The 24911-nt window shown below is 47.4% G+C and overlaps 2 protein-coding genes across 2 annotated transcripts in view; both read left to right on the top strand.

Annotated features, from left to right (window-relative positions):
• The window catches only part of LOC134983892 (oocyte zinc finger protein XlCOF22-like), a 630483-nt gene that overhangs the window by 209549 nt on the left and 396023 nt on the right, over positions 1-24911 (top strand). The gene's annotated exons all lie outside the window — the stretch shown is intronic.
• LOC134983898 (zinc finger protein 23-like) overlaps positions 6377-24911 on the top strand; it is a 40201-nt gene continuing 21666 nt past the window's right edge. The window contains exons 1-3 of the mRNA XM_063949510.1: positions 6377-6453; positions 6572-6673; positions 12723-14138. Coding sequence (XP_063805580.1) covers positions 6420-6453; positions 6572-6673; positions 12723-14138 — 1552 coding nt within the window. The 5' untranslated portion in view covers positions 6377-6419. The remainder of the gene's footprint in view (positions 6454-6571; positions 6674-12722; positions 14139-24911) is intronic.

Here is a 24911-nt window from a genome sequence, read left to right as displayed (position 1 = left end):
ATAATATACAGGGGCAGTGGCCTGTGTTGTCATAATATACAGGGGTAGCTTCCTGTCCTGTCATAGTATACAGGGGGAGCAGCATATGTTGTCATAATATACAGGGGTAGCTTTCTGTGCTGTCATAGTATGCAGGGGGAGCGGCCTGTGTTGTATTTATTATTTATTAGCAGTTTCTTATATAGCGCAGCATATTCAGTTGCGCTTTACAATTAGAACAACAGTAATAGAACAAAACTGGGTAAAAACAGACAGACATAGACGTAGGAAGGCCCTGCTCGCAAGGTTACAATCTATGGGGGAATAGGCATTGATACAGAAGGATTGATGCTACCTGTTGCATAATGGTCCACCAGATTGCTAGGTTCTTAATGGGTTGTATGATATGATCACCCAGCGATGAGATGAGGTATAGATGGAGAACAGCAGAGGACTTGCGGTACTCCAACTGATAGAGGTAGAGAAGAAGAGGTAGAATCAGAGAAGTGAACACTGAAAGAGCGATTAGATAGGTAGGATGAGAACCAGGAGAGGACCGTGTCCTGAAGACCTAGAGATTGTAGTATTTGTTTGAGAAGAGAGTGGTCAGCAGTGTCATAAGCAGCAGAGAGATCTAGAAGAATGAGTAGTGTGTAATGGGCTTTAGATCTAGCAGTGACTAGATCATTCACTACTTTGGTCAGTGCAGTCTCTGTGGAGTGTTGGGCATGAAAGCCTGACTGAAGTGGGTCCAATAAGTTGTGGGAGTTAAGAAAGTGGTATGGGCCCTACTCACTAGCCGAGGTGCCCGACGGCCGATACGGCCGACGAGCGACCCGGCGGCGGGGGGGGCAGTGACGGGGGGAGTGAAGCTTCTTCACTCCCCCCGTCACCCGGCTCCATAGACGTGCAGGCAAATATGGACGAGATCGTCCATATTGGCCAGCATGCACAGCCGACAGGAGACCAGCGATGAACGAGCGCGGGGACGTGCATCGTTCATCGCTTTAGTCTCCACACTGAAAGATATGAACGAGATCTCGTTCATTTATGAACGAGATCGTTCATATCTTTCAAAATATCGGCATGTGTGTAGGGCCCATTAGAGGCGAGTGTAGGCAAGTCTCTCAAGTAGCTTGGAGGGATATGGTAGCTGAGAAATGGGACGGTAGTTAGAGAGTGTGTTTGGGTCAGAGTTGTGTTTGTTTAGTAATGGGAGTAATCACTGCATGCTTAAACAGAGAAGGAAAGATACCAGTAGAGAGAGAGATTACAGATTTTAGTTAAGGTTGGGATAAACACAGGAGACAAGGTTTTACTGACCTGTGAGGGTATAGGATCAAGAGGAGAGGTAGTGGAGTAGGCGGATGGAAAGACTGATGATACTTCATCTTCACTTGTGGGCTCAAATGAAGAAAAGTGCCAGAGGGTTCAGGTAGGGAATTGAGCAGGTCACTGGCTGAGGAAGAGCGTACCATTTCATCTCGGATTTTATCAATCTTATACTTGAAGTAGGAAGCAAGTTCTTGTGCACTGATACACAAAACACTATTATTTGCAGCGCCTGCATCAATTAAATAAAATCAGAAAAAATATTTTTAAAAAATTAATTGGTGGGGACAATGCTTGGTATACGTTCACCAATATATAGGAGTTGTGTATTGCTCCTATTAGGAATGACTAGACAAAAGAAATATAATAGGGGCGCTCATATATCAAAACACTATACCCAACAAGATAACAGCCATGGAGTCCCAATAGTTATTAAAATTACTTTATTATAAATAAGAAATACTTTTGTATCTGTATATATTGCTATTAAATATTAACTATTCTTGTACAATTGTGTAGCAATTTCATAACACTTGTATAATTAAACAGTACTTACACATTCATATAAAAAGCAGCTAGAAACCAAATACATATATTAATGTAATTGTTCTGTGGCAATATGACCAATATATCCAACCGGGCGTCCCCGGAAAGAAAATATTGGTTGTGGCTTAAAAACAACTGCTGGAAGATAAAAAACCGTTTATATGCCAAGCCCAGGTGGGTGCCGGCGCGGAACTGATGAGAAGAGAACCGTCAAGTCCAGTGGTGGAAAATCCGTTATGCGCTTGATGTATATTCTCCTCCAGGATTACATCACCTCTTCCACTATAGCTGGATTGTATGGGTAACGGTCCCAAGATGTTATCACTGTTGATAGAAGCGGCGTGTGGACCGTGTCCACAGCGGGGATGGTATTGCCGCTAAATAGTGAAGATCCCGTGGTGGATATATAAACCACAGTCAATTTTTCAGACTGGGGGCAGTTTGGATTCCCGTCTCTTATACGGGACTTGAGGTGACTCGTACCTTGTTTGTGCTGCCGCTACAGCTTTACCGTTTGGCTGATTGGCCCAGGGATATGGGTGCTGTTGGTAATGTCGGCATGTGAACCGCTGTTGCGGCGAGATCGATAAGGCCGCTGTATAAGGCCGTATGGTGAGAGTCCCGTGGTGGATGATATAAGCTGCAGGAGGATTAGCTTCCTGACTCCCATGCGGGGCTTGAGATGGATTGTTTGGTAACGTTCAAACAGGGCCGGTATATGGAGTAACCACCTTGACTGGTTTGTGCTGTTGTAGGCACTGATAGTATCTAGTGGGGGAGGTGAGGGAGGGTAAAGAAGTGATTTAAATGCATTAAAAAGTTGCTTGGGGTTGGTGGCATGAGAAGAGATGAGAGATTGGAAGTATGTTTGTTTGGCAGTGTCCAGAGCCTGATGATAGGAGTGGTAGGTGGTCTTATATCTGAGGATTCTGAGATTTACGCCACTGACGTTCTACTTTACGTGACAGTTTTTGTAGGTGTCTTGTTGATTTAGAGTGCCATGGTTGGCATCTAAGCCTATGTAGAGTGTGATGGGTAGCTGGAGCCTCTCTAGGGTCTTGTGCAGGTGGAATACAGCAGTGTCAGGTGTGGTAAATGTAGGGATTGGTGAGAGCAGTTGTTGCAGAGAAGTGGAAAGTTGTTGAAAATGTATATTGTTAGTATTTCTGCGGGTTAGAGGAGGCTTGCTAGGTTTTAGTGTCATAGAATTTAGAGTAATAGAAGAGATTGTGAAGGTGATCAGGTTGTGATCAGAGAAAGGGAAAGGAGTGTTAATGAATTCAGAAACTGAGCAGAGTCTGGTGAACACAAGATCAAAGCAGTGTCCCTTCTGATGAGTAGAGGAGTCAGACCATTTGGTCAGGCCAAGAGAGGAGGTTAGAGAGAGGAATTTGGAGGCATGAACAGATTGTGGACTGTCAAGAGCTATATTGAAATCGCCCATAATGATGTTGTTCGAGTTGCCCAGGAGGGCGATAGATAGCTGCAACACGCAGAGAGAAGAGGTGAAAATCCTGATAGAGTGAACTTCAAATGATGTGAATGCGAGTGATGGAACCTGAGGTAGAACAGTGTATGTGAAAAATTGGAACAGTAAGATTCCAACCCCACCACCTTTACTATTACCAGGCCTGGGGGTGTGTGTGAGTGGAAACCACCGTGTGACAGTGCTGCAGGGGAGGCCGTGTCTGATTGTGTGAGCCATGTTTCTGTTATAGCCAGCAGATTAAAGTTGTGAGATATGAAGAGGTTATGGATGGATGGTAATTTGTTACAAACAGAGTGTGCATTCCATAAGCCACATTTTAGTGACTTGGAGGGGGATGGGAGACACGTGATATTTATGAGGTTAGATGGAGTTCTATGTTGTTTTGAGATAGCTGTGTGTGAGAGGGACAGATGGTTGGGGCCTGGATTTGGTGATATGGCACCAGCTAATAAAAGCAGAAGAGTGAGATAAATATTGGTGGATGTTTGCGAGTGTTTATTCTGGTGGCCAATTGTGGTTGTCAAAGTACTTGCAGAGAAGTAAGTATAAAGCTCATGAGTGGTTAGAAGAGGGGAGTGGAGAATAGAAGCTGTAATGTGCACAGAGGGGTGAGTTTTAGGGTGAGTGTAGAATGTGTTACATTTGGTGAGAATTCCATGAATTGAAATTAGAAACAGTAGTTTGATGAACATGCTGTGGTCGTTTGTGAGATCATTTTGGGTTAAGTGGTGTAGGAATAAGTTGTTTAAGTAAGTTACCTTTCCTTGATAGTGCTCAATGTTTGTTCAACTGTTTATTTAACTGTTCAGATAACACACTTCTTACTTCCACGCTTATTACATTCGACGCAAGCTACCCCCAGAAAGCTGACCCCTTGACATTATACAGTAACACCAGGGGATGTGTCTGGGGGATGACTGGAGAGGTGACTGCTGGGAATGGGACATTATACAGTAACACCAGGGGACGTGTCTGGGTGATGACTGGAGAGGTGACTGCTGGGAATGGGGCATTATACAGTAACACCGGGGAATGTGTCTGGGTGATGACTGGAGAGGTGACTGCTGGGAATGGGGCATAATACAGTAACACCGGGGGATGTGTCTGGGTGATGACTGGAGAGGTGACTACTGGGAATGGGACATTATACAGTAACACCAGGGACGTGTCTGGGTGATGACTGGAGAGGTGACTTCTGGGAATGGGACATTATACAGTAACACCAGGGGATGTGTCTGGGTGATGACTGGAGAGGTGACTGCTGGGAATGGGACATTATACAGTAACACCAGGGGACGTGTCTGGGTGATAACTGGAGAGGTGACTGCTGGGAATGGGACATTATACAGTAACACCAGGGGACGTGTCTGGGTGATGACTGGAGAGGTGACTGCTGGGAATGGGGCATTATACAGTAACACCAGGGGATGTGTCTGGGTGATGACTGGAGAGGTGACTGCTGGGAATGGGACATTATACAGTAACACCAGGGGATGTGTCTGGGTGATGACTGGAGAGGTGACTGCTGGAAATGGGACATTATACAGTAACACCAGGGGACGTGTCTGGGTGATGACTGGAGAGGTGAATGCTGGGAATGGGGCATTATACAGTAACACCAGGGGATGTGTCTGGGTGATGACTGGAGAGGTGACTGCTGGGAATGGGACATTATACAGTAACACCAGGGGACGTGTCTGGGTGATGACTGGAGAGGTGACTGCTGGGAATGGGGCATTATACAGTAACACCAGGGGATGTGTCTGGGTGATGACTGGAGAGGTGACTGCTGGGAATGGGGCATTATACAGTAACACCAGGGGATGTGTCTGGGTGATGACTGGAGAGGTGACTGCTGGAAATGGGGCATTATACAGTAACACCAGGGGACGTGTCTGGGTGATGACTGGAGAGGTGAATGCTGGGAATGGGGCATTATACAGTAACACCAGGGGATGTGTCTGGGTGATGACTGGAGAGGTGACTGCTGGGAATGGGACATTATACAGTAACACCAGGGGATGTGTCTGGGTGATGACTGGATAGGTGACTGCTGGGAATGGGACATTATACAGTAACACCAGGGGACATGTCTGGGTGATGACTGGAGAGGTGACTGCTGGGAATGGGACATTATACAGTAACACCAGGGGATGTGTTTGGGTTATGACTGGAGAGGTGACTGCTGGGAATGGGACATTATACAGTAACACCGGGGTATGTGTCTGGGTGATGACTGGAGAGGTGACTGCTGGGAATGGGACATTATACAGTAACACCAGGGGATGTGTCTGGGTGATGACTGGAGAGGTGACTGCTGGGAATGGGGCATTATACAGTAACACCGGGGGATGTGTCTGGGTGATGACTGGAGAGGTGACTGCTGGGAATGGGGCATTATACAGTAACATCAGGGGATGTGTCTGGGCGATGACTGGAGAGGTGACTGCTGGGAATGGGACATTATACAGTAACACTAGGGGATGTGTCTGGGTGATGACTGGGGAGGTGACTGCTGGGAATGGGACATTATACAGTAACACCAGGGGATGTGTCTGGGTGGTGACTGGAGAGGTGACTGCTGGGAATGGGACATTATACAGTAACACCAGGGGATGTGTCTGGGTGATGACTGGAGAGGTGACTGCTGGGAATGGGACATTATACAGTAACACCAGGGGAAGTGTCTGGGTGATGACTGGAGAGGTGACTGCTGGGAATGGGACATTATACAGTAACACCAGGGGATGTGTCTGGGTGATGACTGGAGAGGTGACAACTGGGAATGGGACATTATACAGTAACACCAGGGGATGTGTCTGGGTGATGACTGGATAGGTGACTGCTGGGAATGGGGCATTATACAGTAACACCAGGGGATGTGTCTGGGTGATGACTGGAGAGGTGACTGCTGGGAATGGGGCATTATACAGTAACACCAGGGGATGTGTCTGGGTGATGACTGTATCACTGTGTGTGTCAGGTTCCTATAAGGTGTCAGGATGTCACTGTCTATGTCTCCATGCAGGAGGGGGAGTATATAGAGGAACACAGGGGTCTGTACAAGGACGTGATGATGGAGAATCACCGGACCCTCACATCACTGGGTAAGAGGACACTGTCATGTATTGTACAGGGGAGAGCAGGTATGGGGGCCCCTATATACACACATTATCTGATAATCACATATATACACTGTACTCAGTCACTGTGTGTCTCCTACAGATGGGCCCAGTAACAGAGATACCCCAGAGAGATGTCTCCGTCCTCTGTATTCCCAGGACTGTACAGAGGAGAATCACAGGACCCCACAGGAGGATCAGGTAGGTGGGATTTAGGGTCTCGCCAATATACCAAAGTGACTGTCACTATATGATCTGTAGAGGAGCTGTGTGTATTATACACTGATATTATACTGTTTCACCCTTAGTTTAAGCTAACACTATGCAAATACCATTGTATTATTTTCTCATACGTCCAAGAGGATGCTGGGGTCACATCAAGAACCTTGGGGTATAGACGGGATCCACAGGAAACATGGGCACTTTAAGACTTTCAAAGGTGTGTGAACTGGCTCCTCCCTCTATGCCCCTCCTCCAGACTCCAGTTTAGAATCTGTGCCCAGGCAGACTGGATGCACACTGAGGAGCTCTACTGAGTTTCTCTGAAAATACTTTATGTTAGGTTTATTATTTTCAGGGAGGCTGCTGGCAACAGTCTCCCTGCTTCGTGGGACTTACGGGAGAGAAGTCAGACCTACTTCTGTGAGTTTCAAGGCTCTGCTTCTTTGGCTACAGGACACCATTAGCTCCTGAGGGTCTGATCGCTAGGTACGCCTAGATGCTCGTTCCCAGAGCCTGCCGTCACCCCCCTTGCAGAGCCAGAAGTCAGAAGACAGGTGAGTAGAAGATGATCAGAAGACTTCAGTGACGGCTTTGAGGTACCGCACGGGGGGGGGGGGGGGGTTGGGGTTGGGCAGCATTTTAACCTCAAAATAACTGACTGGCAAGAGTGGACATAGTGCCAGGGCCCCCGCCAGTATAATAAAGTTTAAAAAAGAGCGGGTCTGAAAGGTCTGAAGCGCGCCATTACGGGGGCGGGGCTTAGCCCTCACAGCACACAGCCCGGCATCATTTTTTCTACACAGGCTGCAGAGGGTCCTTCCTCACACTGCTGTACAAGTAACAGGGTGCAATTGGGGGAGGGGGGGGCACAGTGATTTTGGTGCATTGTATGTAATTTATAAAAGCGCTGCAGGTCTGTGACATTTTCTGTAGTGTTTTAGGACCAGGTTTGGACTCTGGGGTGTGAGCTGGCAATATCCCCCTCTGTGGCTCTCGGACAGGCTTTACTGTGGGTCTGTCCCCTATATGCCCGGTGTGTCTGTGGGTGGTGGGTGCACGTGTGTCGGTATGTCTGTGGCGGAGTGCTCTTCCCAGGAGGAGACTATGTTAGGGACACAAACGGCTGTGGGAGTGACCCTATCGGCACCGACGACACCTGATTGGGTGACTGTTTTGAGTGCTTGAATGATAAATAAAAGATTGGATAAATCTGAGTCCCAGAACCAGGCTTGGAAGAAATCCGTAGAGGATGTGCTGTTTCAAGTCCAGACACCCTCGGGGTCACAAAAACGTTCATTTGCCCAGCTGACAGACACGGATACCGACACGGACACTGACTCAAGTGTCGACTATAGTGATGCCAGATTAGATCCAAAACTGGCAAAGAGCATTCAGTACATGATTGTGGCAATAAAAGACGTGTTACATATCACTGAGGACACTACTGTTCCTGATGCTAGGGTCTGTATGTATAAAGGGAAGAAACCTGAGGTAACATTTTCTCTCATGAACTGAACACGCTTTGTGAAAAGGTTTGGAAAAGTCCTGACAAAGAGTTTCAGATTCCCAAAAGGATTGTAATGGCGTATCCGTTTCCCTCTGGGGATAGGGAAAAATGGGAGTCACCCCCCATTGTGGACAAAGCTCTGTCACGGCTGTCCAAAAAGGTGGCTCTCCCGTCCCCTGACATGGCAGCCCTAAAGGATCCTGCGGATCGTAGGCAGGAAAATACATTGAAATCCATTTATGTCACCACGGGTACGCTACTCAGACCAGCCATTGCATCTGCGTGGGTGAGTAGTGCTATCGAAAAATGGGCAGATAACCTGTCGTCTGAATTGGATACCCTGGATAGGAATAGCATTCTTCTGACACTGGGTCATAGGGACGCTGCAGTCTACCTAAAAGAAGCTGCGAGAGATATTGGCCTCTTGGGATCACAAGCCAATGCCATGGCAGTCTCAGCTAGGAGAGCATTGTGGATTCATCAATGGAATGCTGATGCTGACTCTAAGAAAGCTATGGAGTCTCTACCGTATAAAGGTGGTGTATTGTTTGGTGACGGCCTCGCTGACTTTGTATCTACGGCTACCACGGGTAAATCATCATTTTTACTTTATGTACCTGCACCACAAAAGAAAGCACACCACTATCAGATGCAGTCCTTTCAGGCCAATAAATACAGAAAGGGCCGAGGGTCTTCCTTCCTTGCTACTAGAGGAAAGGGAAAAGGTAAACGATCACCGTCCGAGGCCGGTTCCCAGGAGCAGAAGTCCTCCCCAGCTTTTGCCAAGTCCCCGCATGACGCTGGGGCTCCTCTGCAGGAGTCCGCACCGGTGGGGGCACGTCTCAGGCTCTTCAGTCAGTTCTGGGCTCGTTCAGCCCTTGCCCATGGGTTTTAAAAATAGTGTCCCAAGGGTACAAACTGGAGTTTGAAGACGTCCCCCCTCACCGATTTTTCAAATCAGCCTTACCAGCTTCTCTTCCAGACAGGGAGGTGGTATGCGCCGCAATACAGAAATTGTGTCACACTCAAGTCATTGTCAGGGTTCCCCCGTCACAACAGGGAGAAGGCTTTTATTCGAGCCTGTTCATGGTCCCGAAGCCAGACGGCTCAGTCAGACCAATTTTGAACTCGGTTGCTGGGAAAGATGGTGGCGGCCTACGAGGCCATTCAGTTTGGCAGATTCCATGCCAGAGTGTTTCAGTGGGACCTGTTGGACAAGTGGTCCGGGTCCCATCTGCACATGCACTGAAGGATAACCCTGTCTTCCAAGACCAGAATCTGACTCCTGTGGTGGCTGCACAGCTCTCACCCCCTAGAGGTACGCAGGTTCGGGATCCAGGACTGGATCTTAGTGACCACGGATGCGAGTCTTTGAGGCTGGGGAGCAGTCATGCAGGGGAAAAGCTTCCAGGGAAGATGGTCAAGCCAGGAAATGTGTCTACACATAAACGTTCTGGAGTTAAGGGCCATTCACAGCGGGCTTCTGCAAGCGGAACATCTTCGTAGTCGGCCCGTCTTGATTAAGTCGGACAACATAACAGCAGTAGCGTACATAAACTGCCAGGGTGGAATAAAGAGCAGAGTGGCAATAGCAGAGGCCACAAAGGTGCTCCATTGGGCGGAAAGGCATACAAGCGCTGTGTCAGCAATCTTCATTCCAGGAGTGGATAACTGGGAAGCAGACTTCATCAGCAGACACGATCTCCATCCAGGAGAGTGGGGTCTTCATCAAGAGGTCTTTGCGGAAGTGACAAGTCTTTGGGAAATTCCTCAAATAGACATGATGGCGTCTCGCCTCAACAAGAAACTTCAGAGATATTGTTCCAGGTCAAGAGACCCTCAAGCAATAGCAGTGGACGCTCTAGTGACACTGTGGGTATTTCAGTCGGTGTACGTGTTTCCTCCGCTTCCACTCATTCCAAAAGTGTTAAAGATCATAAGAAGAACAAAGGTGTAACGACACAGCCGGCGCGTCGTGTCGCACAGTTGTAAAATACCCGCGGTTACTTTCCTAGCCCTGGTCCTCCCCATGGACTCCACTAATTGCCGATATGTTATTAGTTATATGCTAGGCAATATTGTATTGTAGTTATTATATTGTACAGTTATATTTATCTGTTATAATTGGAACATGTATTTTATTTGGTTATACTGTGTGCAATGTGTGTAATTATTAACAGGAATTAGTCTATGCCAGAGTGTTATTTAACATGGTAAACACTTCATTGTAATGTAAGTCCCCTAGCTGTACAATCAGATGTGATTAGGAGGAGTAGGTTCAGTAGTAAACAGGTTATGTATGGAGCTGCAGGCAATCTGATCACATACACCCCATTGTGTACAGGAGCCCAGACACCTCGTCTCCTCTGTGACCTCCCGACGGACCAACTTGTGTGATGAATAGACAGGGGAGGGTATAACAAGAGTGAGCTCTTCTGGTGAGGGAGAGAGATCTGGACAGAAGGGTCAGAGAGTGGATGAACCTCTGAAGTACAGGCACTGACTAGGCATTGCGGTGCCGTCAGTGGTGAGAATCCGTGGCGCAGGACACCGTGTGAGCTGGTATCTTAGACCAGGGGACACAGAACTATGGCCAGTGTGTAACAGCAGGAGATCGCAGGGATCTGTAATTCTAAACTACTGTGGGGACTTAGTAAGTAAGATACCATCCTGGCTTACAATTGTTAATGTTATTGTGTACTGTGTGTGTGTATATTTACAATAAAGGGCATTTGCCACTTTACTAAACTGTTTACCTGAGTGATCAGAGAATCTGTATCCTCACAAAAGGTTCAAGCGATCCTCATTGTTTCAGACAGGCCAAGAAGGGCTTTGTATCCAGATCTTCAGGAATTACTCATAGGAGATCCCTGGCCTCTTTCTCTGAGGGAGGATCTGTTACAGCAGGGGCCGTGCGTGTTCCAAGACTTACCGCAACTTCGTTTGACGGCCTAGAGGTTGAACGCCGGATCCTAGCCCGAAAGGGTATTCCCGAGGAAGTGATCCTCACTCTTATTCAGGCCAGGAAGGGAGTAATGTCTAAACATTACCACCGTATTTGGAGAAAATACGTGTCTTGGTGTGAATCCAAGAAGGCTCCTATGGAAGATTTTCAGTTAGGACGTTTTCTCCATTTTCTACAAGCCAATGTGGTTTCGGGCCTAAAGTTGGGCTCAATTAAAGTTCAAATTTCAGCTTTTTCAGTTTTCTGCCAAAAACAATTGGCCTCCCTTCCAGAAGTTCAGACCTTCGTGAAAGGCGCGTTGCACATCCAACCTCCATTTGTGCCCCCTGTAGCACCATGGGATCTTAACGTGGTGTTGCAATTCCTTCAATCTCATTTGTTTGAACCTTTACAGAAGGTAGAGTTGAAATTCCTTACTTGGAAAGTGGTCATGCTGATGGCCTTGGCATCCGCCAGGCGGGTGTCTGAATTAGCGGCCTTGCCTCACAAGAGCCCTTATTTGATCTTCCATGAAGATAGAGCAGAGTTGAGGACTCGTCAGCAGTTTCTGCCAAAAGTGGTTTCGTCGTTACACTTGAACCAACCTATTGTGGTGCCAGTGGCTACTGACGCCTTGCTGGAATCGAAGTTTCTCGATGTAGTAAGAGCTTTGAAAATTTATGTCGCCAGAGCGGTTCAGTTTAGGAAACAGAGGCTCTGTTTGTCCTGTATGCTCACAATAAAATTGGGGCTCCTGCTTCCAAGCAGACTATTGTGCTCTGGATCTGTCATACGATTCAGCAGGCTCATGCTACGGCTGGATTGCCGTTACCGAAATCGGTGAAGGCCCAGTCTACCAGAAAGGTGGGTTCGTCCTGGGCGGCTGCCCGGGGGGTCTCGGCATTACAACTCTGCCAAGCAGCTACTTGGTCGGGTTCAAACACCTTTGCGAAGTTCTACAAGTTAGATACCCTGGCTAATGAGGACCTCATATTTGGTAAAACAGTGCTGCAGAGTCATCCACACTCTCCCGCCCATTCTAGAACTTTGGTTCTTGATGTGACCCCAGCATCCTCTAGGACGTATGAGAAAATAGGATTTTAATATCTATCGGTAAATCCTTTTCTCTTAGTCCATAGAGGATGCTGGGCGCCCGTCCCAGTGCATACTGTATCTGCAGTTATTAGTTATGGTTACATACATACTGTGTTACGTTTATAGTCAGCCTGTTGGTGATGTTGTTCATGCCGTTGACTTGCATTGTATTAAAAGCCATGTTGCACGGCGTGCTTGAGGTTTGAGCTGGTATGTATCTCACCTTAGTTTAACTATAAATCCTTTTCCTCGAAATGTCCGTCTCCCTGGGCACAGTTCCTATAACTGAAGTCTGGAGGAGGGGCATAGAGGGAGGAGCCAGTTCACACCCCTTTGAAAGTCTTAAAGTGCCCATGTCTCCTGTGGATCCCGTCTATTCCCCATGGTTCTTGATGTGTCCCCAGCATCCTCTACAGACTAAGAGAAAAAGATTTACCGGTAGGTATTAAAATCCTTTTTATAGTGTTGTTGTTTTTTTTTAGGTAGAACGTCTGTCTGATATTAAAACAGAAGATATAGAGGGAGAAGAAGAGACGTATGTGACTGATATGAAGGCAGAAGATATAGAGAAAGAAGAAGAGACGTGTGTGACTGATATAAAGGCAGAAGATACAGACGGAGAAGAAGAGACGTATGTGACTGATATGAAGGCAGAAGATATAGAGGGAGAAGAAGAGACGTATGTGACTGATATAAAGGCAGAAGATCTAGAGGGAGAAGAAGAGACGTATGTGACTGATATGAAGGCAGAAGATATAGAGAAAGAAGAAGAGACGTGTGTGACTGATATAAAGGCAGAAGATATAGGGGGAGAAGAAGAGACGTATGTGACTGATATAGAGGGAAAAGAAGAGACGTACGTGACTGATCTAAATGCAGAAGATAGAGAGGGAGAAGAAGAGACGTATGTAACTGATATGAAGGCAGAATATATAGAGGGAGAAGAAGAGACATATGTGACTGATATAACGGCAGAAGATACAGAGAGAGAAGAAGAGACGTATGTGACTGATATAACGGCAGAAGATACAGAGGGAGAAGAAGAGACGTATGTGACTGATATAAAGACAGAAGATACAGAGGGGGAAGAAGAGACGTATGTGGGTGATATAAAGGCAGAAGATATAAAGGGAGAAGAAGAGACGTATGTGACTGATATAAAAGCAGAAGATCTAGAGGGAGAAGAAGAGACGTATGTGACTGATATAAAGGCAGAAGATATAGAGGAAGAAGAAGAGACGTATGTGACTGATATAAAGGCAGAAGATACAGAGGGAGAAGAAGAGACGTATGTGACTGACATAAAGGCAGAAGATATAGAGGGAGAAGAAGAGACTTATGTGACTGATATAAAGGCAGAAGATATAGAGGAAGAAGAAGAGACGTATGTGACTGATATAAAGGCAGAAGATATAGAGGGAGAAGTAGAGACGTATGTGACTGATATAAAGGCAGAAGATATAAAGGGAGAAGAAGAGACGTATGTGACTGATATAAAGGCAGAAGATATAGAGGGAGAAGAAGAGACGTATGTGACTGATATAAAGGCAGAAGATATAGATGGAGAAGAAGAAACGTATGTGACTGATATAAAGGCAGAAGATACAGAGGGAGAAGAAGAGACGTATGTGACTGATATAAAGGCAGAAGTTATAGAGGGAGAAGTAGAGACGTATGTGACTGATATAAAGGCAGAAGATATAGAGGGAGAAGAGACGTATGTGACTGATATAAAGGCAGAAGATATAGATGGAGAAGAAGAGACGTATGTGACTGATATAAAGGCAGAAGATACAGAGGGAGAAGAAGAGACGTATGTGACTGATATAAAGGCAGAAGAGACGGATGTGAGGGGTGATCAGCAGTGTAAGGAGGAGGAGATCCCTACAGATATCAGCACAGGTGAGTAATAAACACTTATTACAGAAGTCACATATTCTCATTGCTCAGTCACTACAGCAATCTCTTATCCTACACCCTCCTCCGCCATCAGCCCTGTTCTCAGTTGGGTGTTTATAACAGAAGTTTATCCATGACAAATATCACATGGAGAGTTATTACAAACAACACTATAATGTTATTAAAAATAACAAGCAGAAGTTTATTATTATTATTAAGGATTATATATAGCAGTGGATGCAGAGGTGCATAGGTAACTGTGTAACACACGTGTAGAGAAATATATATAAGAAGACAATCTCTTATAATAATGGCTATATGACACTCATTTCGTATGTGAATCGCAGCTTCTTAGTCAGTGATCACATGAAACAATATAGGTAGTGGAGAGGAACAGAGCGCTGTGACCAGACGCTTCCTAAGGCCGCGCGTCCCACGGTCACGGAATGGGTTTCGGTCACATGGGACCTGGCCAATTAGAGGATTCATGGTTACAATCGCCTGTTACTGACTCCACACACTGGACAGTGGGCGGGAACAATGCTGCCACCACCAGACTCCTGGTTCCCGTGGCTCGGTTCTGCTCCGTATACGTTGAAACGCTGTCTTACCACACCTGTGTGGTGATGACTGATCCCCACTGGTCACCTGACCAGGGCTCTTCATGGTAGCTGGCTGAAGGCGGAGCTTGGAGATGCCAGGGTTACCCTGGACAGCAGAACGGGGCTACGTTTGGCATACCCCTGCTGGTCACAAGATGAAGTGGTTGTCTTGAGGAAAAAGATGTTTATTCGCTGAAATCAAGTCCTGAAAAGGCCCCTCCCTTTTCCCAGGGGATATCATACAGCCAGATGTTTACACAGAAAGAAGATGGTATAAAACCTACACAGGGCTCACAGCACTCTATACAGTAATAACACTATCTCCGGGGGTAAGCCCTCCATGTCTTTTCTATCCCGTCTGGATAATAAATAAATGACATTGTAAAAGGAGATAACTGCATGAATCAGTTTGTTTTGTGCAGCTTGTTACATTCCACCTACCTCAGTTTCTGGGTACCAGCCAGCTCCTTCAGTCTCTGGGCAGGAACCCCCATGGGCTTCCTTTTTCTCAGTTACTGGGTCATATAACTGACCACCTGGCTACTGCTACAGTTATTCCCCCTGTGGGAGTTCCTCAGCAGGTATATACTGCTATATCAGTCCCCAATGTCTCTGGCTATGCCAGTCACAGCCATTAATCCCCTTCGGTGGACGTGCTCTCTACCTCAGTACAGAGCCTGACACAAACCTATGTGGCCTTCCAGCAGATGTTACTGAATGACAGGCCTTTACCCTCTAGGGCCACTAGGCGTACTGTCTCATCCTCTCATCTGCACAAATTACATATTCAGAGGCATCATCTGGTGAAGAAGAAGAGGCAGATTTCTCTCTCAAATGGTCCCCCTCAGAAGGGTAGGAGGTTCACTTGCCCTGGATGTGGCTGCACTGAGTACTGGTCAAATCCATCCTGAAAGTGGAGGATGATGAGCCTGCTCCTGAACCGAAAAACTTGCACCGTTTTATGCTCCAAGGAGGAGTTTCCTCAGCCTGAACACCTTATGGAACTGCCTAAGCAATTAACTTCTTTCTACACTGTTCCAGCTACTGACTGTACAAAGTGAGAGATTCTCCCACTGGTGGATTCTCATTGTGCACGTTTGGTGAAATCACCCACCTTGCCTATTCCTTCAACGTCTTCCTTAAAGAAAACTGTGGATAGCAGAATGGCCTCCAAAGCGTCGGCTACCTCTGTCCTTGCTAGACGCATCTCCTCACTCTGCTTAAGGAAAGAGGATATGGATTCTAAGAAGGCATTGGGATTCTTACCCTTCATGGGGGATATCTTATATGGAGCGGAATTGGATAAAATAATGGCTACACTAGCGGCTGCCAAGACGGCTTTCCTGCCCTTGGCTCATTCGCCAAGGGCTCGGACATCCACTTTTCGTGCCTTTTGCCCACAAGGGAAAGCCAGACCTTCCTTGGACAAAAAAGTCTACTGAGACTACAAACCTAGGTCCAAGCAGGCCACCAGCCAAATGTGATGACAGGCTTGTAGCATGACAGGGTGGGCTTCCTCCTGAGGGACCCCAGGGTGGTAGGCCAATTTCTTTTGTTTGTGCACGCCTGGTGCCTAACTACAACAGACGCCTGAGTGCAAGAAGTGGTCTCTCATGGGTACGCTGGCTACTTCAAGAGACGACCCCCTCAACAGTTCTTTTGTACAGGCCTCCCTTCAGACCCCAGCAAGGTTTTGGCCCTACAAAAGGTTATTCAATCCCTCCTGCAATCAGGAGTGAAGATACCAGTCCCTTGCTCCACGGGACCGGGTTTTATTCAACACTATTCCTGATGCAGAAACCGAATGGATCTCATCGACCTATGGTAAACCTTAGTCTCTCAAATTTGTCAGAGTACCCAAGTTCCATATGGAAACGCTATGCTCCATTGTTCTAGCAATGGATCGGGGGATTTCATGGTGACTAGACATATAGGATGTTTACTTGCATGTTTCTATAGTACCTTCCCACCAATAATTCCTACGGTTTGCTATTATTCACCAAAATTACCAATTTCAGGCATTGCCTTTTTGGACTCTCCACTGCGCCCAGGGTCTTCACGAAAATTATGGCAGTACATATACGTTGTCAGGGAGTCAGAATTCTTCTTTATCTGGATGACCTGGAGGTACTAAACAACTGTCTCCAGCTGACTATTTCCTTCCTACAACAAATATGGCTCATCAACTGGAAGAAGTCATCCCTCACGCCTTCACAGTGTATGATACATCAGAGAGAACTTTTGTAATCTCGAGTCCAGAGGCTCTTCCTGACCACTTTTTCCGAGGGGTCTTTGGAAGTTCAAACAAGAAGGAGGTACCATCAAAGTGGTAGTCCCGACATGGCCCATATGTCATTGGTTCTTCGATCTACAGAACCTATCCATAGACGCTCCCTTTCCACTTCCCCAGCTACCAGACTTGTTGTCTGAGGGTACCTGTCTACCTCCAGACCTAGCTCATCTAAATTTGATGGCGTGGCTCTTGAGTCATCCATCCTAAGAGCAAAAGGATTCTCAGTCGGTTGTCCAAACCATGCTTAAAGCGAGAAAGCTGGAATTTGCCCAGATCTATTATCGGGTGTGGCATATATACCTTCAGTGGTGCGCTACAATGTGCTATAACCAACAGTTTTATAGAGTATCTAGGATTCTCACCTTCCTCCAAGCTGGACTTCGCTTAACAACGTTGAAAGTGCACATCTCGGCGCTTTCCATCTGGTTCCAACAGTAAATTACTTCACTACCGGATGTTCGTACCTTTCTCCAAGGTGTACTCCATGTTCAACCTCCATATGTAACTCAGGTAGTGCCATGGGATTTATCAGTGGTCCTCAAAGCTTTTCAGAAGCCTCCGTTTGAACCTCTGGAATCAGTGGATCTACAGTGGTTAACGAAAACAAAAGCCGTATTCCTGCTAGCTTTTGCTTCCGCAGGGTATCAGATTTGGGAGTGCTGTCCTCTCGCTCCCCCTTTCTTATTTTTCATAGGGACAGGGTTGTTCTACGTACTAGGCCCAATTTCCTTCCTAAGGTAATGTCCCAGTCACATATTAATGAGGTAATTGTGGTAGTGGCCTTCCTCTCTCCAAACTTTTGACTGGGGAGCCCTCCCTTGATGTGGTCATTGCTCTAAGGAGTTATGTGGATCGTTCCAGTTCCCTTTGGAAATCAGACTCCCTCTTTGTCCTTTGTGGCCTCAACAAGAGGGGGTGACCAGCAGACAAACAGACTCTGGCCAGATGGATTTGTATGACTATATCAGAAGTGTACAGTCAGGCTGACCTTCCTGTACCGACTACAGTTTGAGCTTTTTCTATTCACTCTGTGGGTCCCTTGTGGGCAGCCACCGTGGCGTGTCTGCAGGACAATTGTGCAAGGTGGCTACATGGTCTTCTATCATTTCTTAGGTTGTATGCCTTTGATACATTCACTTCCCAAGATGCTTCATTTGGATGCTGGATTCTTTTATCCACTCAAGAGCATCCCTTCCCTTAAATAACTGCTTTGGGATATCTCCATGATAATCCCTGTGGAGCCATATGGAACCCAAAGAAGAAAATGAGAGTTATGGTAAAACTTTCTATGACCGGAAGGTCCCGTATGACAGCCCTCTCCGCTTTGTGTCCCGTCCCCAGTCACAGAATGGAGTTTTAGGTCACACGGGACCTGGCCACATAGGGGATTCCCACTTATCGTCAGTAGCCGCCTGTTACTGACTCCACCCACTGCGCAGTGGGCCGATACTATGCTGCCACCACCAGACTCATCATAGCCATGGTGTCTGGAACCACGGTTCTGCTCTGTATGCGTCAACACACTGTCTTACCACACCTGTGTGGTGTTGACGAATCCTCACTAGTCACTTGACTAGGCCTCTAACCGGTAGCTGGCTGGAAGCAGAGATGAAGACACTGGATGCTCCCAGGACAGCCGCAAAATGGAGCTAGGTTTGGCTTAGCTCTGCAGGTCACAAGATGAAGCAGTCATCTGGAGGCAGATGTTTATTTACTCAAATAGCCTTCAAAAAGACTTCCCTATTGCTAGGGGCAACAGCAATACAGCAAGATGTTACAGCAGAAAGTAGTTGTTATAATAGAGCTCACAGGCCTCCTCGTTTTATACAGTGAAACCACACTGCATCTCAGGAGTAGCCCCCCCCCCCGAGTCCTTTCCATCCAATCAGGATATCTTACAAAATATTAATAAATTACATTTTAAAAGGATATAAGTACATGAAGCAATTTCCTCCTTCCTGTCACACACACAGTTTGGTGTCCTTTAAAGTCCAGTCCTTACCACCAGGGAGTTTACAATTCGCCTATGATACATTTATCACATAGCTTCAAGATACGGTTTGTATTTGATTTCCCAAACAAATGTTCCTCATCCTTCCTGCATATACCATTCAGGATTCGTATATCAATCAAACCAGCTACATAAATAAATACAGGTTCCAAACCCATACCAATCCATACCACTTTACATATTCACACAGTCTCAGCATTTACCTGCCGGGCACTGTCCAACATCAAAAAGGTTTTTCTGCTGCGGGGTACACTGGGCTCCACAAGGATAGACATTGGGGTGTAGAGTAGGATCTTGATCCGAAGCACCAACAGGCTCAAAAGCTTTGACCTTCTTCCCATGATGCATAGCGCCGCCTCCTATATCACCCCGCCTCCATGCACAGGAGCTCAGTTTGTAGTTGGTGCTTGCAGTGCAAGCATGTAACAGGAGGGGCTGCTCAGCAGCTCTAGAAAAAGCTTTTTCTGAGGAAAAAAGAAGACTACAAGGGCTGCAGCAGAGGCACAGATGTGCTGGATGTCAGTAGACATTGCCTGCTGCAGCTCCATCTCTCCCCCAGCGGCGCTGTACACTCCCGAGCCCTGGTGGCCGGGTACCTACAGCGGAGGCTCCGGTTTTCTTCACGTTAGACACACACGGCTGGGGCTCTCCGGGATCGCGTGGCCGCACTTCGGGAGGTGGTAAGTGGGTCCCACTTGCGGGACCCGGTCTTTATCGCGATCTGGCGCGGTCAGTGGGAGGCGGGCCGCGCGCGCTGGCGGTGGACACTGTGGTAGTACAGGCGATCCCACTAGATCACCAGGGCATGGGCGCAGGTCAGGTTTTCTCTCTAAACCAATTCTTATATCGCCCACAGTACCCAGTGGTTTTGCCAGCAGGGGGATAGAGCTTAGACCTGAAGCCTCTCCCCCAGCCCCAGGGCGCCATTTCCAGCAAGTGTTCCCGCCCTGGAGCTGCATATCTGTCTCTTCCTCACTCCCTGTCAGTGTCTGTGGCGCCATTATCCCTCAGCTCACTGTTCCTGGGACTGCTTGGGCAAATCCTCCTATGTGAAGCCGCCTGGTTGTCAGCGCTGTGACTTTACATGACACTTAAGTATTCTACCTGCCTTTTTAGTCAGTGTTAGTAAGAAAGTGTGCATTTAGGCAGGGTTTTATAGTACAATTACCCTGTGATATACATCCAGTTCTTACTGTGTACTGTTATATCTATTGTTATATAGCTGTGTAAGCTAGTCCAGTGCAGTATTATTGTCAGTAATAACCTCTGCATTGTACAGACTGTGACTATCTGTGTGTGCATTTGATAGCTGAGTGGTGTCCATTTTGTGTCTTTCACTCAACCTGCTATCCCTATATTCTATAACCTGAGGGGGCTTGGTGCGTCAGGTGTTATCTAATATAGGATTTTCACAAAGATATACTGTATTACATATTTTCTCTGTGATTTAGTCACCATATCTCTCCTTTATCTCTGCTGGTGCTGACTACACTGCGCAGGGGTTTGGGCTAGAGGTATAGTGCTGCTGATAATTGTACTGTGTTACCTGATACTGCAAGTTATATCATGTCTGCTTCTGAGGGTAACGGTTCTGGGGCTGAACACACTGCTGGTGTTGCTGAAGCCACAGGGCCATATGAGGAGAATATAGCAGCTGTGGGCTCTGGTTCTGGGGGCTCCTTGCCCCCCAGTGGGACTGTGACAACGGAGGCACATACTGACCCACCGTGGGCCGCTTTTTCCACGCTTCTGCATATGCTAGTTCATAAACTAACTCCCCCTAGGGGACCCCCAATGCTGGTACAACCGTATGTGGTCCCTGCAGCTAACCCGCCGTGGGCGGACGATTTATCTGCTCATTTAAAGAAGTTGAACCAGTCCTTGACTACTAAAAAGTCTGACCAACGCTCGCCTAAGTCCAAGAGGTCCTCTAAGCGAGCGCTTATCTCCTCACAATCCACTGCTGTCACTGACACCTCGTCTGATGAAGACGGCACATATACTGACCCCTCAGGTTCTGACTCAGATATGGCTATCCCCTCGCGCCAGAGCTGTCTAAAAATTGGGAAACACCTCCTCCAGTGGACTCACATGTGGCTAGGATGGGGGTTTCCTTAGCTCTACCTGTCACTACCGTCACGTCTCTAAAAGAGCCTACAGATAAACGTGTGGAGGGTTGTCTGAAAGCAGTTTACACCCTCACGGGTGCTGCACAAAGGCCCACTATTGCAGTTACATGGGCTGCAGAGGCTATTGAAGCATGGGCCTTGGAGTTAGAAGCTGAAATCTCTTCTGACCATGCTAGACAATGTTATATATTGTCACAGCTTCTTGATATATTAAAGAGGCGGCTTCTGATGCCGGTGTTCTGGCAGCCATGGCTTCTACTACGTCAGTCCTGGCTCGCCGACTATTGTGGCTGAGATCCTGGTCTGTGGATCTGGATTCTAGAAAAACCCTGGAGGTACTCCCTTTCAAGGGAGATATTCTGTTTGGGGAGGACTTAAATAAGATAGTGGCTGACTTGGCTACTACCAAAACTGTCTGTCTGCCTAATACCGCTCCTTCTGTGTCGAAGGCTAAAGGTACGTCCTTTCGCCCCTTTCGTCCTTCAGGTAAAGCAAAAGGTCAGGCGTACCATAAGCAGGCCCGCACTTCCAAATCTGGTAAGCCGAAGCCCAAAAGAGCCTGGGCTGCCCGTCAGCCAGTCACCAAGACCGATAAGCCTGCCGCATGACGGGGCGGGCCTCCCCCTGGGGATCCCAGGGTGGGGGGCCGGCTTCTAGGGTATACCCAGGAATGGTTGAAGACCACTTCAGATGCCTGGGTACGGGAAGTCGTCACTCGGGGTTACACCATAGCCTTCAAATACCGACCCCCTCATCGATTTTTCCAGACAGACGTCCGTTTGGACCAGACAAAGGCAAAAACTCTACACTTGGTGGTACAGACCCTCCTGGATACAGGAGTCGTAGTATAGGTGCCTCTTGCTCAGAGGGGCCGGGGGTACTATTCTCTGCTGTTTCTAGTCCCGAAACAGAATGGGTCCTCCCGGCCCATTCTCAACCTCAAGGCATTGAACAGGTTTGTGAAGGTTTCCAATTTCCGTATGGAAACCCTTCACTCTATAGTTCTGGCCTTGGAACCTGGGGACTACATGGTCTCCCTGGACATACAGGATGCTTACCTGCATATTCCTATAGCAGTGTCACATCAACAATACCTGAGGTTCGCTATTGGCAACCTCCATACCAGTTTAGGGCGTTACCTTTTGGTTTAACAACGGCTCCGCGAGTCTTCACCAAAGTCATGGCGGTGATGACGGTGGTACTCCGCCGTCAAGGGGTCAGGATACTGCCGTATCTGGACGACTTGTTAATCCTGGCAAATTCCCCAGATCTTCTCCTACGTCATCTGGATATGCCGGTCCGGTTTCTACAAGCCCACGGGTGGCTCATCAACTGGAAGAAATCCTCCCTGGTCCCTGCTCAGAGCATGATGCACCTGGGAGCGTTATTGGACAGTCACAACCAGAGGTTTTTCTTGTCTCAGGAGAAAGTCCTGAAGCTTCAGGACAGGATTTGTTGCTTCCTTTCTCGTCCGAAAGTGTCGATACATTCGGCAAGGCGGGTGCTGAACCTAATGGTATCCGCATTTGACATGGTGGAGTATGCTCAATTCCATTCTCGCCCCAACCAGAGGCTGATTCTAGCCAAGTGGGACGGCCTGCCTCACCAGATCAGATCTCAAATGATCTTATTGACTCTGGAGGTCCGTCTGTCGCTACACTGGTGGCTCCGGGACCTACAATTGTGCAGGGGTCGTCCCTTCTGGATATCCAACTGGGTCCTGTTGACGACAGATGCCAGTCTAAGAGGTTGGAGCATGGTGCTGGAGCAACACTCCCTTCAGGGTCGGTGGACCAAGGAGGAATCTCTCCTCTCGATCAACATTCTGGAATTGCAGGTGGTCTTCAATGCGTTGAACCTGGCCCAGCATTTAATTCAGAACCATCCTGTTCAAGTACAGTCGGACAATGCCACCACGGTGGCTTACATAAATCATCAAGGCGGCACTCAAAGCCGTTTGGCAATGAAGGAAGTCTCACGGATTCTACGTTGGGCGGAACCCCATTTACCGGCCATATCGGCAATCTTCATTCCGGGAGTCCTGAATTGGGAAGTGGACTTTCTCAGTCGTCAGGACGTGCATGCCGGCGAGTGGGGCCTCCATCCAGAAGTGTTTCAACTCCTCGTGGAAAAGTGGGGTCTTCCAGACATGGATCTGATGGCGTCTCAACACTATCACAAGGTTCCGGTCTTCGGAGCAAGGACATGGGATCCTCAAGCAGCATTCCTGGATGCGCCTGCGGTGCCGTGGAGGTTTCGGCTGCCATATGTGTTCCCTCCGGTGTCACTCCTGCCCAGGGTAATTCGGAAGTTCAAGCAAGAAAAAGGAAATCTGCTTCTCATAGCTCAGGCGTGGCCCAGACAGCACTGGTTCTCAGACCTTCAGGGTCTATCGTCAGAGCGTCCTATTCTACTTCCACAACGCCCAGACCTCCTTGTTCAGGGCCCCTGTGTCTACCAGGACCTAGCCCGGCTGTCTTTGACGGCGTGGCTCTTGAAGCTTCCGTCTTGAGGGCTAAGGGTTTTTCTGAAGAGGTCATTAAAACTATGTTGCGGGCCCGGAAACCAGCTTCTGCTCGGATTTACCATAGGGTCTGGCATTCCTACTTTGGTTCGCATCTAACAATTATGACGCTTCCAAGTTTAGTACAGCCAAGCTTTTGGCTTTTTTTGCAGCAAGGCCTAGAGTTTTGGCCTGCGTCTGGCCTCCCTAAAGGTTCATATTTCTGCCTTGTCGGTGTGGTTTCAGAGAAAAATTGTGACTTTGCCTGATGTTCATACTTTCACTCAGGGTGTGTTGTGTATCCAACCTTCCTATGTCCCGCCTGTGGCTCCTTGGGACTTGTCAGTGGTTTTGGAGGCGTTGCAGGAGCCTCCATTTGAACCTCTTGGTTCAGCTGACCTTAAGTGGCTTTCCCTTAAGGTGGTGTTCTTGCTGGATATTGCCTCTGCTAGAAGAGTGTCGGATTTGGTTGCCTTGTCTTGTAGTTCCCCATATCTGATTTTTCACCGTGACAGGACGGTTCTTAGGATTCGTCCCGGATATTTACCTAAGGTGTATCAACAATGTACAGTATGCAGATATGCGCACCCTGGGGTATTGTAGGATATTAGTATATTGTATCCAGAACGTGCAAGTGTTCAAACCTTCCTTAAAGTCAGGTGAAAATGTTCCTTTTTCCCTCCAAAAAAAACAGAAGTGGGGAAATATATAGTGAAGTACAGTTTTTATTGAAAAAAATTAATAGCATAAACACAATTGAAATATAATAGAAAATATAAATTCCACCAATGATATGTGGGGCAAATATGCGTACCAGAATGTATGGGGTTCCCAACGAAGGTTACCCTTTAGCGCTTTTGGAGGAATTTTGAACAAGTACCTCCCGGGATCTCGGTACTGCTACTCCTCTGGCCGTGGTATTCCTGGGTGTCTCCCCTCTCACTGGAACAATCGCAGTCTGTCCCACAGCACCAACGCGTTTCGGCTCTCTAGGAGCCTTTTTCAAGACACCTAAAGCGCTAAAGGGTAACCTTCGTTGGGAACCCCATACATTCTGGTACGCATATTTGCCCCACATATCATTGGTGGAATTTATATTTTCTATTATATTTCAATTGTGTTTATGCTATTAATTTTTTTCAATAAAAACTGTACTTCACTATATATTTCCCCACTTCTGTTTTTTTTGGAGTGAAAAAGGAACATTTTCACCTGACTTTAAGGAAGGTTTGAACACT

The sequence above is a fragment of the Pseudophryne corroboree genome, assembly GCF_028390025.1.
Source record: "Pseudophryne corroboree isolate aPseCor3 chromosome 3 unlocalized genomic scaffold, aPseCor3.hap2 SUPER_3_unloc_28, whole genome shotgun sequence".
NCBI classification, from domain to species: domain Eukaryota; kingdom Metazoa; phylum Chordata; class Amphibia; order Anura; family Myobatrachidae; genus Pseudophryne; species Pseudophryne corroboree.
Note: the sequence above shows the minus strand (reverse complement) of the source record. Positions and strands in the feature narration are given on the sequence as shown.